The sequence below is a fragment of the Hoplias malabaricus genome, chromosome 3 (genome assembly GCF_029633855.1).
Source record: "Hoplias malabaricus isolate fHopMal1 chromosome 3, fHopMal1.hap1, whole genome shotgun sequence".
Taxonomy (NCBI): Eukaryota; Metazoa; Chordata; class Actinopteri; order Characiformes; family Erythrinidae; genus Hoplias; species Hoplias malabaricus.
The window spans coordinates 1,290,446-1,309,537 of NC_089802.1; the positions used below are offsets into that span (position 1 = coordinate 1,290,446).

At 42.4% G+C, this 19,092-nt stretch overlaps 2 protein-coding genes across 3 annotated transcripts; both read left to right on the top strand.

Moving 5' to 3' along the window:
- Positions 1 to 303: 303 nt before the first annotated feature.
- On the top strand, positions 304 to 2,514 carry oxld1 (oxidoreductase-like domain containing 1). Its single transcript, XM_066666279.1, has 2 exons — positions 304 to 528; positions 1,472 to 2,514. The coding sequence occupies exons 1-2, from the start codon at positions 493 to 495 to the stop codon at positions 1,871 to 1,873; spliced, it is 438 nt and encodes a 145-aa protein (XP_066522376.1). The 5' UTR covers positions 304 to 492; the 3' UTR covers positions 1,874 to 2,514.
- A 1,160-nt stretch (positions 2,515 to 3,674) lies between these two features.
- On the top strand, positions 3,675 to 15,295 carry pde6gb (phosphodiesterase 6G, cGMP-specific, rod, gamma, paralog b). Of its 2 annotated transcripts, none has more exons than XM_066666173.1 (4): positions 3,675 to 3,898; positions 14,119 to 14,361; positions 14,580 to 14,620; positions 14,992 to 15,295. In XM_066666173.1, the coding sequence occupies exons 2-4, from the start codon at positions 14,216 to 14,218 to the stop codon at positions 15,066 to 15,068; spliced, it is 264 nt and encodes an 87-aa protein (XP_066522270.1). In that variant the 5' UTR covers positions 3,675 to 3,898; positions 14,119 to 14,215; the 3' UTR covers positions 15,069 to 15,295. The 2 variants fall into 2 exon arrangements, with proteins under 2 accessions (XP_066522270.1, XP_066522271.1); XM_066666174.1 differs by lacking the exon at positions 3,675 to 3,898 and adding an exon at positions 4,155 to 4,180.
- Positions 15,296 to 19,092: the final 3,797 nt, after the last annotated feature.

Here is a 19,092-nt window from a genome sequence, read left to right on the forward strand (position 1 = left end):
CACTGAAATATAAATCAACTGAAACAAGCACCATGAATATTACCACTGATAAATATATTATTTCAATCAATAAGAATAAATAAAAATAAAACAATTGTGTTGAAGTCTGTTTTTAGAATGTTATGTTCTATATTAAATGGTGTAGCAGTTACACCGAGGAGTGTGTGCATTGAACAGAAAATGACTTTTAAGGGTTTAACCGATGACAGGAGGGGGACTTTTATGTAATATTTTTCTACATCCTTTTGATTCATCAACGGACAAAATGAACCGATTCAGTGTGGGAAATTGAATCAAAGCTGACGTCACATATGTTTTGGAAATGGACGCGTCCTGTGCGAGTCAGTGTGGATTCACAAGGTTATAATTAAAATGTTGGGGTGATTATTAAAGATAAAATACTGCATTTATTAAATACGTGAACTATTAAAAATAATTAAAAAAAACTGAGTGTGTTTTGAGAGGCTCAGCTCAGCTCTCGGTGGTCTCGGGATGTCTCTGAAGAATGTCTCGGCTTGTTTACAGGGGGTAGGTGTTCTTCCAAAACAAACACGGGTCTGTGATGATATTATAATTTTGTGTTAAATTAATTTAATACACTCACTTAGTGGGGATATTCATTCGGCCATTTTATCAGGGCTGTAATTAGTCTGATGAACGGATTGATTGATGAATAATAATGGATTTTAGAGGCGCACAGTATATTAATAATAACCTTGTGACAACGTTATTCAGACAACGTAATCAGTTCCACCTTTTGACAACGTTGTAGCAACGTTGAAAGAAAGTAGACAACGTTGTGTGTTTGCTGGGATTGCATATTTAATTATTTGTATTATTACTTTATTATTGTTTTAGGTACAGTATTATTTGTAGTATATATTATTTAAGGTATATTCCCATCCTGCTATCAATTAAACCCCTGGAAACTAATTTCTGGTCATTAAAAATCCATTTACAATATTTCCAATATATATATATTTTTCTGTAGTTGTGTGACTTATAAAATCCTGGCTGTCAGAATCTGTGTCTTTAATGCTTGGTTTTCACTGGAACCAGTCTGTATATGTGTTTAACACAAAAAAAAATTGTTTTTGAAGAAACAAATGTTTGGAATATATTCCCAGTAAACATTTAGCCGTTGATTCAACGTTGAAATAACGTAATGACTGCCGTCTAATCAACGTTCTCTTAGGGTTGAAAATAAAAGTTGAAAAGACGTCCAAACACAGACATTGAAAAGACGACTATTAGACGTATTTTGGACGTCCACTGACGTTATCGATTGGTCACCACTTGATAACTAAGTTATTAAGACGGATTTTGGACGTCCATTGACGTTTAAAATATGTCCTTAACGGACAGACTACTTTTAGACCTATTTTGAACGTCCAGGGACGTTCCTTGTTTACTGGCTTACTATGCTTTGTCAAAAATGAATTCAATATGCCCACTTCATGTTTCCCCACAGCTGTGCCGGACCTCCATAAGAAAGAAGACCCTCGTCGGTACCACGATCTCCGCAAACAGCCTTCTACACTGTGCTTCTCACCAGCTCCAGGGCACAAGGTTGGACCCTCCTGCTCCTCCATCTTCTTCCACATCAACAGCCTCAGAGACCTCACCCTCAGGAAAACCCTCAGACATCGAAGAGTATGCCTCAGAACCTGTGCGCTCAGGTCCTCCACCTGCTCCTGCGTGCTGCTGTATGAGCGGCTGCCATAACTGTGTGTGGATTGAGTACGCTGAAGAGCTACTGAAATATTACAGTGACGGAGGAGAAAAAGCCCTGGCTGCCATAGAGGAAAACGTTCTGGATGAGAACCTAAAGACATACCTTAAAATGGAGATCAGGCTACTCAAGAGGCCTTGATCTGATGTAGTATTTACACACATATTGGACCGGTCTTGCTGGTGGTATCTTGAATTTTTTAAGTCAAAGCACTTGGATTTTTGTTGGTAAAATCCTAAATCACTCCACTGCACTCCATGTGTACATTTGTGACAGCCCTTGCCCATGTAGAGCCACAGATGGTGATGGGAGACATGCTTTACTCAGGGTTTTGTTGAGCCTGTGTGGTTGGTGAGCTTATAATTACATCTAGGAGACTGGATTACCTTTTCAGTATTAATCCAACCATGCTTCTCTCCAGAAAAGAGTTAGAAAGCAGTTGTTCATATTTGTGTGAAGAATGATTATATTTTGAGTGTCTCGGGCAAGTGGGTGGACCTCAAACAGCAGTCAGTCCACACCCCTGGTAATAAACCTCTGTTTACTGCATGGTGTAGGCTGTGAGGGACACAAGTGAACGCACAAGTATTTTCAATCTTAAGAATACTTCAAAATATTTTTTGAATTAAACAGTTTCACGCTTTTTGCACTGATGATAAAAACGCACAATTTTTAATATCAGTTAAAGTATGTATTTATTTATTATAACTTTGTAATTTGATGTGGATTATTATGGTATGAGTGAAAAGGAATTAAAGTGTGATGCCATTTTCTTTCAGTAGAGGGAGTCGTCTGACCTGTGTCCTCTACCCGAGCTGTGGTTGATTTGAGGAGTTGAGAAAGAATGGTTTCATCACAAATAGCGATAGACCCAGTGTTCGGGGGTGAGGCCACGCCCCTCGCTGCCGTTGTATTCTTAGCTGAACCTATGTGTGCTTTTACGTCTTTTACACCTTTATTTGCGACACATGGGAAAACATGGGAATTTCTTTTTTAATTCATCCGAGAACTTACATTTACGTTTCGGCATAGCTGCTCGAGATGAGGGTGAGTACATGAGCTTTGCCTGAGGTAAACAAGGACTACTGATGTGCAGATTGACCAATTAAATGTTTACAGAGAAGGTTATCGACCAATAACGGTAGCTCTACAGTCAGACCGTCCAATCAGAAGATTTTAGGCTACTTTACCACGCCCCCTTCTCACTCAAGCGAACCAATCGGAGTAGGGGAGGGCGGGACTAGTTTGTGAACGAAACCTCTCGAAGCTCTCTGTAAGCTCTAGAAAAACAAAATGCCGGACGTTTGTGAAATTCCGCCCGGACATTTTTTTAAGTCTAAAAAAGAGGACATGCCCGGGTAAAATAGGACGTCTGTTCACCCTAGTGATAAGGTGCACTTGAATAAACAAAAAAAGTAATCAGACATGATTGAATATCGAACAAAATGTATAAATATATTAGAAGTTAAATAAGACTTTTAAGCTATTAGAAATTAAAGCATAATACAGTGATCCCTCTTTTTTCGCGGGGGATGCGTTCCAAGACCACCCGCGAAAAACAAATTTAGAGGAAGTAGAGGAAAGATATTTTAATGTATTTAACGAGTATTTCGACTTTTAAACCCCTTCCTGTGCTGTTACCAACACACCCTTTGCATTAAAGTCATTCTATAATGTTTTTCAGCTGGAACTACATGTGATATCCTACCAGTTTCTTTAATAGAGTCATTCCTAAGCTGTGATTTAGCGTCAGTAAATTTCACTCAGATGTGAACGTGAACAACACATGTACTGTACGTAAGAAATACTTGTAAATGATATATTTTGTCACCTACAGCCCTAGTCTAATACATGTAAACAACAATGAAATATTTTGGGTATTCATCTTTCACGGTTATCCAAGATTTTCCCTCAATATCTGTGATATAGCGGCCATAAAATGCTTCCTAAATGTTAAAACACTTAACACTAACACTAGGGGGCAGTGAGCACACATTCCCCGAGCGGTGGCCAGGCCTAGCCACGGCGCCCGAGCAGTTAGGGGTTACGTGCCTTGCTTAACGTCACTTCCATCATGACCTGCCGGCTCTGGATTGAACCTGCAACCTTCCAGTTACAAGACCACCTCCCTAACCTCCTGACCTCGTGTGTGTGTAATATGCAGAGGTTCGTGTAGGTGTCCGCTAACATACTTTAATACAAGGTGAACTAGGGGGACAGCATCCAAACTTTTTAAATATTTTGTCATGTCATGTCCTGCCAAGATGTCTCTGTGCATTACATTTACAGCTTTAACTAAATGACTTAACTTAATCATGCAAGTTCCTTCTAAGCCTTTTAAAAACATTTACATTAATGTTCTCACATTAGGTTGGGACGGGTGACCAGTTTCTAGCTGAAGCTGTGCCTCTGGAGAATTGATGCTGTTCAGTTTTAGAGCAACACTAGGTAAGATTTAGTGTTTTTGCTCCTAGGCTCCCTCTACAGTTACAGAGTGTAATTCACTTTTACAGCACTGTGCTGAAATCAAGTGGTGTGGGGGAGGTGGTTTCCTAGCCTCCTCCAGAAGTTACATACTGCAGTTTCTGAGGTGCTGAGCCTGGAGTAGCAAAGACAGAGGCTCTGTTCTCCCTTTATACAGCTCAGTTGAACATAAGTTTAAGTTCAAATACTACCTAGTGTTGCTTTAAATGCATATATCACTTTAATGCCTAAGTGCAAGATCCTGATGTTGCTTCTCCAGCTTTCTGAACACTGTATAGCCCCTTGTAATCTCTCCAGAACACTCCAGAGACTTTAGTCAACAGCCTGTCATCCCTCGTGAGCTCTTAATCTTCATGGTGCACATCCAGACTCATGTATTTTCAGCTGGGGAGATGTGGTACCTGTTTTCAGTTGTGTTTACACCCTGTTTCTTTGTGTGTTGTGCAGTGAAATCATCGATTACCTCTGTGTTCTTATTTTACTGTCACTGGGACGATCCCCTAAAAGGGACCTCGTTATTATCTGTAGGGGACAGAATTGTACAATAATACTCTGCAGTTACATCAGTCCCATACACACTGCCTTGACTCCAGGCTTTTTACTGGATTTGTCTAAAAATATAATAAACTAGTGCATATTGTAAATGAATGATGGCACAGTGATGCAGCAGGTAGGTGTCGCAGCCACACAGCTCCAGGGACCACCTGTCCAGGGACTCTGTGTCTGCGTGGGTTTCCTCCGGGTGACTGTCTGTGAGGAGTGTGGTGTGTTCTCCCTGTGTCTGTGTGGGTTTCCTCCGGGTGACTGTCTGTGAGGAGTGTGGTGTGTTCTCCCTGTGTCTGCATGGGTTTCCTCCGGGTGACTGTCTGTGAGGAGTGTGGTGTGTTCTCCCTGTGTCTGCGTGGGTTTCCTCCAGGTGACTGTCTGTGAGGAGTGTGGTGTGTTCTCTCTGTGTCCGCGTGGGTTTCCTCCGGGTGACTGTCTGTGAGGAGTGTGGTGTGTTCTCCCTGTGTCTGCGTGGGTTTCCTCCGGGTGACTGTCTGTGAGGAGTGTGGTGTGTTCTCTCTGTGTCCGCGTGGGTTTCCTCCGGGTGCTCCGGTTTCTTCCCACAGTCCAAAAACACACGTTGGTAGGTGGATTGGCGACTCAAAAGGGTCCGTAGGAGTAAGTGTGTGTGTGAATGGGTGAGTGTTGCCCTGTGAAGGACTGGCGCCCCCTCCAGGGTGTGTTCCCGCCTTGCGCCCAATGATTCCAGGTAGGCTCTGGACCCACCGCGACCCTGAACTGAATAAAGGGTTACAGATAATGAATAAATGAATATTGTAAATGAAAACAATGTAATGATTATTGTTAAATCATTGTTAAATTGTTAATTAAATGTTAAAACATATAATTAAAAAAAGAAAATAATACAAAGACAACATTTCACATGTTATTTATTTATTTAATTAAATTTGTACACATTATTAGTTTGATGCCAGCTGCATGTTACAAATATTTTGGGATTCGGTGTCTTCACCATTGTATTGCATCACGTTTCTTTTAAAAAGCTGTACATTTGTGGTAACTGAGGAGAACACGTTTTTTATTGTTTATTTAGAGAGTGAAATAAGTTTCCCTTTCTTTGTCTTATATGATTTCAACTGCTCAACAATTAGGGCCTTCGTTACAGTATCTTACATTTCATAATGCACTAAAGGTTTTCAATGCATCTGAACTATTTTAGCTCCTCTCGTTTACTAAAGGAACCATGCTGCTGTAATATATGCCGTATGTGTGTGTTTGTACTTACTTCCCCTTGGGAAACTGTGATCTTTAATGCATAATGTTTACTGTAATGACACCTAGCTGTGAATAACCCCCTATTTTTCATACACCTGCTATTTACTAATGCACTGATACAAAAGACAGGGGAGTCATTTGTCTTCTCTCACAGCAAAAGTGTTCAGTTGCCTGGCAACGATAACGTTTGTTGACATGGCAGTTTGTGACTTATGTGGTTTCCTTGACGACAGCGATGCTGATCCCTGTGCCGTGAGTCAGCAGGCTGAGGTCTGGATGTTCGAGGCTCAGTCTGGTCACAGACAGAAAGCAGAGCCCAGATACAGAGGTGTGCAGGGATTACAAATGAGCTCCATGACCAATGAAGACAGTCTGAGACTCAGTAGACTCATGGATGTAGGTTACAGTGGAACACTTAAGCTCTGTGAGCTCTGTTGCAATGGAGGCTGATTTAAATGCACTAGTTGGGCTGTGCTCTCACTATATTTTAAAGAAAAGAAGACATAATAAAATTTATCTTTGCTGTACTTATTGTTTACAAAACACTCAAAGACTTTGGTGCACTGAAGAAAACTAGCACCACCAAAAGGTCAGAAATTCAAAGGTGTGTGTGAATGACTGGGTGAGTGTTTGAAATTGTCCACAGGTGTGAGTGTGTGTGTGTGTGTGTGAATGACTGGGTGAGTGTTTGAAATTGTCCACAGGTGTGAGTGAATGGGTGAATGGGTCCACAGGTGCGTGTGTGTGTGTGCGGGAATGACTGGGTGAGCATTTGAAACTGTCCACAGGTGTGAGTGAATGGGTGTGTGTGTGAGTGACTGGGTGAGTGTTTGAAATTGTTCACAGGTATGGGTGAATGGGTCCACAGGTGTGTGTGTGTGTGTGTGTGAATGACTGGGTGAGTGTTTGAAATTGTCCACAGGTGTGAGTGAATGGGTGTGTGTGTGAATGACTGGGTGAGAGTTTGAAATTGTTTACAGGTGTGAGTGAATGGGTGTGTGTGTGTGAATGACTGGGTGAGAGTTTGAAATTGTCCACAGGTATGGGTGAATGGGTCCACAGGTGTGTGTGTGTGTGTGCGGGAATGACTGGGTGAGCATTTGAAACTGTCCACAGGTGTGAGTGTGTGAATGGTGAGTGTGTGAAACTGTCCACAGGTGTGAGTGAATGGGTGTGTGTGTGAGTGACTGGGTGAGTGTTTGAAATTGTCCACAGGTATGGGTGAATGGGTCCACAGGTGTGTGCGTGTGTGTGTGTGTGTGTGTGAATGACTGGGTGAGTGTTTGAAATTGTCCACAGGTGTGAGTGTGTGTGTGTGTGTGTGAATGACTGGGTGAGTGTTTGAAATTGTCCACAGGTGTGAGTGAATGGGTGAATGGGTCCACAGGTGCGTGTGTGTGTGTGCGGGAATGACTGGGTGAGCATTTGAAACTGTCCACAGGTGTGAGTGTGTGAATGGTGAGTGTGTGAAACTGTCCACAGGTGTGAGTGAATGGGTGTGTGTGTGAGTGACTGGGTGAGTGTTTGAAATTGTTCACAGGTATGGGTGAATGGGTCCACAGGTGTGTGTGTGTGAATGACTGGGTGAGTGTTTGAAATTGTCCACAGGTGTGAGTGAATGGGTGTGTGTGTGAATGACTGGGTGAGAGTTTGAAATTGTTCACAGGTATGGGTGAATGGGTCCACAGGTGTGTGTGTGTGTGTGTGAATGACTGGGTGAGTGTTTGAAATTGTCCACAGGTGTGAGTGAATGGGTGTGTGTGTGAATGACTGGGTGAGAGTTTGAAATTGTCCACAGGTATGGGTGAATGGGTCCACATGTGTGTGTGTGTGTGAGCGGGAATGACTGGGTGAGCATTTGAAACTGTCCACAGGTGTGAGTGTGTGAATGGTGAGTGTGTGAAACTGTCCACAGGTGTGAGTGAATGGGTGTGTGTGTGAGTGACTGGATGAGTGTTTGAAATTGTCCACAGGTGTGAGTGAATGGGTCCACAGGTGTGTGTGTGTGTGTGTGTGTGTGTGTGTGTGTGAATGAATGACTGGGTGAGTGTTTGAAATTGTCCACAGGTGTGAGTGAATGGGTGAATGGGTCCACAGGTTTGTGTGTGTGTGTGCGTGAATGACTGGGTGAGCATTTGAAACTGTCCACAGGTCTGAGTGTGTGAATGGTGAGTGTGTGAAACTGTCCACAGGTGTGAGTGAATGGGTGAATGGGTCCACAGGTGTGTGTGTGTGCATGAATGACTGGGTGAGCATTTGAAACTGTCCACAGGTGTGAGTGTGTGAATCTGTCCACAGGTGAGTGTGTGAATGGTGAATGTGTGAATCTGTCCACAGGTGTGAGTGAATGGGTGAGTGTGTAAATGTCTGTGTGAGTGTGTTCCTGCCTTGCACCCAGTGAATATGGACTCACCACTGGAAAATTAGAGCTGTGTTTCTATGCCGCATCACTTTCCACCCTGAAATACTGGGAATGAAAGTTGAATGCAGTGTGTGTCGTCAGAGAATGTCATTTATGCACTTTACTCTCTCCACAAACATCGAGAGATTATTATTATTTTATCCACAAGGAGACAGTGTGTCCCACGTGAATCTGAACACTTCTGTACTGAACTGTCCTTCGGGGTTATAGATGGTCCAATAACTTAATGAAACAAAATAATCCTTAAAAGCTTGTCCATTTAATCAACTAATTAAAGATGGCTCCTTTAATCCAGAGTCCTCGTCTTGGTCTGGAACAGAAGGAGCCGTTAGATTTGGTTCACACGTGTTTGCAGATGGACGTACACAAACAAACACACCTACAGCACTGTGCAGAACTCTTAAGCACCTAAGATAGTGATATACATTTAAACGAATGCCTTCACAGTGAGCGTGGTGCTTGTATAAAGTTATATATAATCACAGGAAACACAAAAAATAATAACATAAAGCAAATATGAAATATAATTTTATCCCCTATAAAGTAGTAGGTGTGAGTGAGTTTGAAGAACAATGTTTTGTTCAGGGGCGACACGGTGGTGCAGCAGGTAGGTGTCGCAGTGACACAGCTCAAGAGACCTGGAGGTTGTGGGTTCGATTCCTGCTCCGGGTGACTGTCTGTGAGGAGTGTGGTGTGTTCTCTCTGTGTCTGCGTGGGTTTCCTCCGGGTGACTGTCTGTGAGGAGTGTGGTGTGTTCTCCCTGTGTCTGTGTGGGTTTCCTCCGGGTGACTGTCTGTGAGGAGTGTGGTGTGTTCTCCCTGTGTCTGCGTGGGTTTCCTCAGAGTGACTGTCTGTGAGGAGTGTGGTGTGTTCTCTCTGTGTCTGCGTGGGTTTCCTCCGGGTGACTGTCTGTGAGGAGTGTGGTGTGTTCTCCCTGTGTCTGCGTGGGTTTCCTCAGAGTGACTGTCTGTGAGGAGTGTGGTGTGTTCTCCCTGTGTCTGTGTGGGTTTCCTCCGGGTGACTGTCTGTGAGGAGTGTGGTGTGTTCTCCCTGTGTCTGCGTGGGTTTCCTCAGAGTGACTGTCTGTGAGGAGTGTGGTGTGTTCTCTCTGTGTCTGCGTGGGTTTCCTCCGGGTGACTGTCTGTGAGGAGTGTGGTGTGTTCTCCCTGTGTCTGCGTGGGTTTCCTCCGGGTGACTGTCTGTGAGGAGTGTGGTGTGTTCTCCCTGTGTCTGTGTGGGTTTCCTCCGGGTGACTGTCTGTGAGGAGTGTGGTGTGTTCTCCCTGTGTCTGCGTGGGTTTCCTCCGGGCGCTCCGGTTTCCTCCCACAGTCCAAAAACACACGTTGGTAGGTGGATTGGCGACTCAAAAGTGTCCATAGGTGTGTGTGTATGAGTGAATGTGTGTGTGTTGCCCAGTGAAGGACTGGCGCCCCCTCCAGGGTGTATTCCCGCCTTGCGCCCAATGATTCCAGGTAGGCTCTGGACCCACTGCGACCCTGAACTGGATAAGGGTTACAGACAATGAATGGATGTATTTTTCAGATTCTTCTTGATCGCATGAAAAAAGTTATAATGTTATTTGGGTTTATTCTAATGTTGGGTGTTATTTGTTTGTTTGTTTGCTTTTTAGCAAATAAACACTTACTGCTCAGATAAATAGCTTTTTAAATCTCCTAATCTCTGGGGCCTAAAACGTTTGCACAGTACTCTGTGTGTCCACAGTCTTCATAGCTATGAATTATTATTGTTAGCGAAATTAGCTACTTGTAGGTCTACACATTTGGGACACAGTTGTTTAATTGAACACTCAGGTTGTGTAATGTTCATAGAAGAGTATGAAATGAAATAGACCAAGCGTGGGCCAGAGGAGAATAAAGCCAGCCCAGGGGTATAAAGCACCGCAGTGGAACTGTGAAGGTGGAGCTACATCCAATACATTTGAGATGAGCTGGAGTTTATGATCCAGAACTAATAATCAATCATCGCCACCTGATCTTACTAATGTTCTGATTGAATGCCATCAATCTCTCACAACAATTTTCTAGTGTAAACTTTTCAGAAGATCAGAGCTGTAAAACAGTAGAGAAATGCCATGCCGATACCCTTCGTTTCCAAAGGAATGTGGGATGAGCGGGTGTCCACACACTTTGTAGTAATCCATATGTTGGATTACTGCTGCCGGGATCGGACTCTGTTCAGGGACCTGGGATGTACATCTCAACAGATGGGGGTTGCGTAACAAGCCAAAGGAAGCTGCAGAACTATGAACACGAACTGGAAGCTTCCTGATCTGTGGGGGGCATAAGCCAGTGTGTGTTTATGTTTGTGTGTCTGGAAATTTCTCATATCAAGTATCCTTTAAATGGCTTATCGTAACAACACCAGTCTAATCTCAAGCAGAACTGTTCTAGAAATGTGTTACATTAATAACAGCCTTATGTCTTTGATCTCGTCACTTCATAATGATCCACTGATAACAAAACACACTCCAAAAAGTAAAGCTTTAGTGGCATTAAAACTTCAGACGTCTGGTTACTATAAGATACTATGAGATATTTTTGCATGTCTTTTGATGGTGGATATATTTCACATTTCTTTTACTGGTGGAAGATGTGTAATATCTACGTGAGCAAACCTTCATTTTTTGTGTAGTTTGTAGTCTAAGAGGCATTCAGAGACATACACACGGACACACATCTGTTTTAAAGAGCAGGGCTTTGTATTAAACTGTAATAAGCGTTATCATCTTGTTGTTATCTTACCTTAAAAAGATCTTAACACTTATGTCATTGTGAGACCTGTGTTTTCATAGGGCTCCTTTAACTAGGCTTTTACAAGCCATTACATATTATTTAAACAGTAGCCCATAATAAAACACACACATTTTTATATGAAAATCAAAGGTGCTTATAAATGTTATACCTATGTACCATGCATGTGTCTCTAACAACCAAAATGTACACGTTTATGAGCCTTGTATTTTAGGTATTAAAGTTTGAGAAGGTAAAATGGTTAAAGCGAGTCCACGCTAAAAAAAACCTGCTGTGTCAGCAAATATAAAATCCATATTCCCAAAACATGTACACACACAAACACACACCGAGTCCTCCAGTTTACTGACACAGGATCAGTGGTGGTAGGCGTCCCTCTCTTAATCCGCAGAGGGGTGAGAGTATATAAATGCCCCATCAGCCCATCTCCTCTCTCAGAGAAAGCCCAGCGTAGACACCCACTCCTTCACCACCAGAAAAGTTCGGAACAGGGAGACGGGCAGAAACAGCCGTGCAAAGCCACCAGCGCACAACCAGCTGCTGCGGTGAGTACTCTACAGCTCCAGTGCATGCGGAATAAGTACAGATCTATGGCATTTAGAACATAATTGTATTATAGTTCAACACATCTATATGTTTTTATACCATACCTTTCACAACCTTAAGACCACTGCTGAAACCTTTCAGAGTAATATTTAATTGTTTGTACCCTGAAAAATATGTATTTCAGGCTGTACATTGAACACAACTTTATCAAAGTGCAGCAGAGTGTGTCATTAATATATAAATAAATACAGTAATTTACCAACTGCACTCAGTGTACATCGTCTAGTATTTGCAGTGCATTGTGGGCTTTTATGTAGAGGAAACGTGGACATGATTGGCATAACTCTAAGTCACCATGGGTTATGAAACAGAGAGTAGAACTCTGGAACTTAATTTAGAATTTTAATTACAATTCTAGAACACAGAAATGTGGAATGGTGAGTAACTGTAGAACAATGGAATTTGGACTTGTGGGAAAAACTGAGGAACTGTGTAATACAGACTGGTGGATAGTACTGGAGAAGAATGGATATGGAATGGTGGTTAGAACTTTAGAACTATGCAATTATGGATTATGGAATGGTAGAATGGGAGAACTGTGGAATTATGGAATATGGGATGGTGGGTAGAACTGTGGAGTAAACAGAGGTAGAACTGTAGCAATATGAAATTTGGAATCATGGGTAGAACTGGAGAACTATGGAATATAGAATGGTGGATAGAACTGTGAAACATGGAGAACAGTAGAACTACAAAATATGGAATTGTGGAGGAAAGTGCAGAAATGTGGAATATTGAATAGTGGGTATGTGGAATGGTGGATGGAACTGTAAGACAGCAGGATATGGAATGGTGGATGGAACTGTAGGACTGTGGGATATGGAATGGTGGATAGAACTGTAAGACAGTGGGATATGGAATGGTGGATAGAACTGTAAGACAGTGGGATATGGAATGGTGGATGGAACTGTAGGACTGTGGGATATGGAATGGTGGATAGAACTGTAAGACAATGGGATATGGAATGGTGGATGGAACTGTAGGACTGTGGGATATGGAATGGTGGATGGAACTGTAGTACTGTGGGATATGGAATGGTGGACAGAACTGTAGGACAGTGGGATATGGAATGGTGGATGGAACTGTAGGACTGTGGGATATGGAATGGTGGATAGAACTGTAGGACAGTGGGATATGGAATGGTGGATAGAACTGTAGGACAGTGGGATATGGAATGGTGGATGGAACTGTAGGACTGTGGGATATGGAATGGTGGATGGAACTGTAGGACAGTGGGATATGGAACTGTAGGACTGTGGGATATGGAATGGTGGATGGAACTGTAGGACAGTGGGATATGGAATGGTGGATGGAACTGTAGGACTGTGGGATATGGAATGGTGGATGGAACTGTAGGACAGTGGGATATGGAATGGTGGATGGAACTGTAGGACTGTGGGATATGGAATGGTGGATGGAACTGTAGGACAGTGGGATATGGAATGGTGGATGGAACTCTAGGACTGTGGGATATGGAATGGTGGATGGAACTGTAGGACATTGGGAAATGGAAAGGTACTGTAGCTGATACAAAAGCCCAGAATCCACGGTTCAGTCCCCACCCTGGGTCACTGTCTGTGTTCTCACTGTGTCGCATTGGTTTCCTAGTGTGCTCCGGTTTCCTTCCACAGTCTAAAAGTAAATGTTTATAGGTGGATTGCTATGTGAAAATGCCCACTGCTGTGAATAGGCTCATATTAATGTTATTGTAGGCCACCCCATCGCTCAGGGAGCCATACCACGCTGGGTCTGACTGTTTGTCATTGAAGGAGATTTCCAAAGGACATTTTTTTGGCTCAGATTATTTCTGTGAGCTCAGCAGGTTCGCTGTTGTCCTTTCATTAATGAGATTAACCCTGGTGCCAATTGCTAGTGCTGCGGTACAGGTGCACTTATTAACTTGATCCCTGGATTATTTAAATTGGGTCACCCCTGGCAGCTCCTTTGCCGAGCTCCTCCCCGCGATCACAGTCCTCTTCAGTCCACTGCGGCCAGGCAGCTCCATTGCAGCTCGGCTAGAGATCCGAGTGTGGCTCATTACTAAGAGGATTATGGGTAAAGGCCCATTGCTCTGAGGTGATGGGGAGAAAGGAGAGGACAGAGAATACTTACAGGCCACGAGAATATATATATATATATATATATATATATAGCCCAAAATACTTGAAATGAAAGAAACCGACACAGAGACTTGAAGTTTGGTTTTAACAGTGAGACAGGCTTGTATCTTGTGTGTGTGTGTGTTTCTGTTGTGTCTTCCTGGCAGGCCACAAACTCTATGTTCTCTCTCTCTGTCTCTCTCTGTACCCTGCAATTCCCAGGTATCTACAACAGAAAGAGTCAATACACAGTGGAGTTGAACCCACAAAAACACTAGAAACGACACAGAACACACATTCCCAACACTAACCACCAGCTATGAATCTCGAGGCCCCCAAACCAGAGGTCAAATCAGCCACTCGAGTGACTGGGGGTCCAGCCACACCACGCAAAGGCCCACCCAAGTTCAAACAGAGGCAGACTCGGCAGTTCAAGAGCAAGCCGCCAAAGAAAGGTGTACAGGGGTGAGTGTGATGGCTCATGAAGGAAATTAGCATGTATTAGTTTGTTTTCAAAAGAGACTGAAGTCAGAGGCTGAATTCAATAATCATTTTTCTGCTGTGTATATCTTGTCTCATTAATAATGACTGGGATCGACTGCAGAAGCAACACTGTAGAGATGCCTGAGGTTGTCATTAATTCATAATCTAATCCTGATCTGTTCTTCCGCTTGCTCCGACAGCTTTGGAGATGATATTCCTGGAATGGAAGGTTTAGGCACTGGTGAGTGTGATGTTCTCATTTTTCTTCCTTCATCACCTTCTCACGTGTGGTTTAGTATCATCTTAGTCAACGTCATGCACGGTTTATTCTTAGCTGCCCTTGTGCACGTATTAAAGTTTATACCAGACGAGCTCTTTGCATTGGCCCTGACTCGTCATAAACGGTATCAGTGAGATTAAACCGTCTCGAGTGCAGGTCCTTTTCCAAGCTGCTTACAGCACCAGCATGAGGCTAGGTTAGAAAGAAAAGATTTTCCAGCTGAGGGTGCACATACTGTATTGTTTAGTCTAAACCAACACTGCCCGTATGTGGTTATGCCACAGTTGGATCGGTGTTAAGTGAATTCACCCTTGTGTTCCCTTTCTCTGCAGACATCACAGTCATCTGCCCCTGGGAGGCCTTCAACCATTTGGAGCTGCACGAGCTGGCTCAGTACGGCATCATCTGAGCCCTCCATCTTCCCATCTTCCTGTGTACTGTCCAGACCCTCTCCGAACCAACTGCCTCCACCCTTGCCATGGGCTCCAGTGGGACCACTTATACCTACACCTTATCACACGACAGCAACTTTTACAAAAATGGAAAACACAAAGAAAAATACTCTTTAAAAAAAATCCCATCTGTCTGTCTGCCCCTCTGGTTTCTTTCTTTCTTTCTTTCATCCCTGCAGCCAAAGTACACACACTTTCTGCTACTACTGTAGGCCCAAAGACAGCTCTGTGTTTGACTCGCTGTCTTGGACAGATCGTGCTCCGTCTTTGCTAGAATTATCACCAAAAGAGTCTCGACTTTTCCTCTTCTGTTCTCTTCTCTTCTCTTCTCTTCTGTTCTTTTCTCTTCTCTTCTGTTCTCTTCTCTTCTCTTCTCTTCACTTCTCTTCTTTTTTCTTCTCTTCACATCTCTTCTCTTCTCCCATTTTCTCTTGAAACAGAACTTGAAACATACGCAAGCAAGACAGCCTCAGTGTGAGTACAAGTGACACGCCCGTGAAATGCTCGGCTTCTCGTTTCACGTGCCTCGGCTCCCTCCACCTTCACCTCGGAGGGTTCTCCACTCGTGCCGAGTCTTTAATCAGAAAAGATCATAGTCCTGTAGAGGTGGGATGCCTGCTGACCGATAAAATCTGACAAGTTAATTTCCAATCAGCCCCCAACTCTCAACAACAACAACAAAAACATATAATATTAATAATAATAAAGATATCCATCCTAGTGATCAGGTAATTAACATATGGCTTCTTTCTGTTTTCTTCTACTACTGCTACTATGTCTAAACTTGGTAGTGATACACTCAGGGATTCAAGTACTGTCTTTTTGTAAAGTAAAGGCTTCTCAGAAACTTTTTCCTCTGTCACTTTCTCAGCTGCTCTTGCATTCTTGCTGCCCGTTCTGAAAACACAGCCACAGAGAGAGTGTGGGCTACATTTTCAAGGACATATTAAAAAGATAGGTATAAAAGTGAGATACGGCCGAAGATACAGTCATACTGTGTTATTCCACGCTGTTTAGCGAGGGTGTGTGTAAACAGAAACAGCGCTAGACTGTCTTGTCTTGTGTCTCATTTAACTGCTTGTTTGTTTTGGTACAGATAGGTCTTTATTGTCTTTTATCCTCATCATCAAACGTTCTTATTGTGTCCATCTAGATTTTTACTGTTATCTTTCCTATGCTCTTTCTAGCCTAATTGTAATTGTATTTAATTATTATTAATTATCTTTGCATGTTTTATTTTTACATTTAATTGTAATCTATCGTAACTATTTTGCAAGTTATCCATAGATCAAATTTTTAGCTCTATATTTCCTCCTTTACTTCATGCATTGTATTCTGGTGCTGTGCCGTGTTTGTGTTCATAACACTGTGTATGTTTGTTGCATTAACATTTCTTTCCCTCTTCTCATCTCCTGTTGGACTTTTGCAAATGGCATCTTTGGTCATTTGTGTCATATTCTGAATGCTCCTGTCCGGATATTAGCCACTGCTAGCTACACTTTGCTAGGCCTCTGCTCAAACCCACAGTGCTGTTTGCAGTTAGTGAACACGGCATGTTTGCACATGCAATTTATATTTTGAAGTCAACTTTCTCCCTGTTTCCTCCTGAGACCACTTACTCTGTTTCATGTAAAAGCTCTTTGGAGTTCTTGCTGTATTTAACACCCAGAGTTGGGCAGAATGTGGTAAAAGGCCAGGTTTCTTTTAAAAAATTTTATCAAATTGACACTGTGTTTGTCTGTAATCAGTTTTGAAATAAGAAATAAAGGTGTTTCTTCTCTACAGGATGAGATCAAAATAAAGTCTGAAAAAAATGTAAAAAGAATAAAACTGGGTGTTCATTTCAAGAGTCTAATGCTGTGCCAGAAACTGTGCCTGTCCTATTCACTACATAGTGCACAATTTTGGGGTTAACCCTTTTGTAGGTGGAATATTTTCAGTGTATTCAAAACAACTCCACAATGCACCATAAAAAGTTAGCGCTCTCCTCCAAACTAGTTCCAGTGTCCTTGTGTAGCGCTCAGCTAGAGAACTGTTAGTGCTTCACACATATGAAAATAAGCCTGTGTCGACCTTCATCTTCTCAAAATTGTAATATGGTGGGATTGGATGAAAGCTGAGGTGTTCCAAAAAGCAAGATTTCTCAATTTAGCCCGAGAAGCATGAAATCAGATATTTCCAATAGGGAAAGAGATGAGGGACATTCCTATTGGACAATCCTGAAATCTCTTAGGCTAACTCAAATCCTGCTTTATGGAACATGGTGGATGGGATCCCTGCCAACAACCGACCAAACAAAATAATTTCTAGACTCAATTGCTTTATAAAGTGCTGTTTCCTACAAATTATTATGTTTATTTATAAATAGAATTGTATGGGTCTGTACACGATTTTTGAGATATTTGAAAAACCTAAATAAATAAATCATGAAGAGTATAATGTATTTTGTATAAAGTATTTTGATGCTGAAATATATTAATTCTGAAACAGGTAGAAAGCTAAAAAATAATAATAATAAAATAAAAAAAAAATAGAAGCTACTGAAACGATCTCACTGGTCAAATCAGCAATCAATTGCTTTATTAATGTCTGTCGAATTACACTAAGTACGTCACTTTCAGACTTTTATTTTGAAAACGATTCAGAGCCCGTATCGTTACATACACACACACGTTCAGGGTTGTAATATTATTCGCACTACTGCCCTAACGAGGACGCCTAGCTAGTGTATGAATGTATCTCTCTCTCTCTCTCTCTCTCTCTCTCTCTCTCTCTCACACACACACACACACACACACACGCCACACTCATTTTGTGTTATGGGTTGTTTAACTAATATTGTTAGTGTTCTTGTTTTTGTTTCTTAAATCACAACATTTAGTGACACAACACAGAACAGCCAATCAGAACAGATGGTATTTCTCAAAAGAGACTTCATTTTCAAGGGGTTGGAGGCAAGGTCAGGAAACCACATAAACCCTACACCAAAACTGGACCTGACGCGTAAAAATGAAGCATGTATCAGTCCTTTTTATTCATCCACCCATCCATCCATTATCTGTAACCCTTATCCAATTCAGGGTCGCGGTGTGTCCAGAGCCTACCTGGAATACAGGTAGGCGCAAGGCGGAAGGCGGAATACACCCTGGAGGGGGCGCCAGTCCTTCACAGAGCAACACACACACTCACACATTCACACCTACGGGCACATTTGAGTCACCAATCCACCTACCAACGTGTGTTTTTGGACTGTGGGAGGAAACCCACGCAGACACAGGGAAAACTCCTCACAGACAGTCACCCGGAGCGGGACTCGAACCAACAACCTCCAGGTCCCTGGAGCTGTGTCACCTACCTGCTGCACCACCGTGCCGCCCCCTTTTTATTCATAAACAGTCAATTTGGAAATATACAATTTAATGATTGATCATTTGACACTTAATATATGGACTTCATCCTAGACAGAAACATCAGGGCAGATTTGTGATGCTTGAGTGACAGGTAATCAATGTAAATGGAGCAGAGTTTGGGCTGAAAATAATACAGTACAGTCACTGTGACGGTCAGATGGCCACATTATCCATTTGCACTGGAGCGCAGACACAGTGTTGCCTTGTGGTGAGACGTTAAATTAAATGATCCTCATCTTAAATGGATTTACATTAAAACTAAGTGTTGATGCCTACTTTTTTCCCAGATTAAGTCTTAAAGACTCCCTCTAATGAAAATCAAGTGTTTAACTGTGTGTGTGTGTGTGTGTGCGATGATGTTAATATGCTAGAAGATATATGAAGTAATCAGTGTCATGGGCTGATCATTTTTCTGCTTTGAAACCGCAGGATTCAAAGACACTCAAAAACACAGACTCAGACAGCCAGGGATTCTGATGTCACAGACCCAGCAATCCTATCAATTTACAGGGTGCGATTTTCAATATGAAGGACTGCATCCTCATTCATGCAGGATTTTTTGAGTTTAATG

What these genes read in the sequence shown, in the direction of transcription:
- oxld1 (XM_066666279.1), top strand. Translation starts at nt 493, where the DNA reads ATGTCTCTGAAGAATGTCTCGGCTTGTTTACAGGGG. An exon ending in TCTCGGCTTGTTTACAGGGG is followed by an intron (nt 529 to 1,471) that starts GTAGGTGTTCTT and finishes GTTTCCCCACAG; the next exon opens with CTGTGCCGGACCTCCATAAG.
- pde6gb (XM_066666173.1), top strand. Translation starts at nt 14,216, where the DNA reads ATGAATCTCGAGGCCCCCAAACCAGAGGTCAAATCAGCCACTCGAGTG. An exon ending in CCAAAGAAAGGTGTACAGGG is followed by an intron (nt 14,362 to 14,579) that starts GTGAGTGTGATG and finishes TTGCTCCGACAG; the next exon opens with CTTTGGAGATGATATTCCTG. An exon ending in AATGGAAGGTTTAGGCACTG is followed by an intron (nt 14,621 to 14,991) that starts GTGAGTGTGATG and finishes CTTTCTCTGCAG; the next exon opens with ACATCACAGTCATCTGCCCC.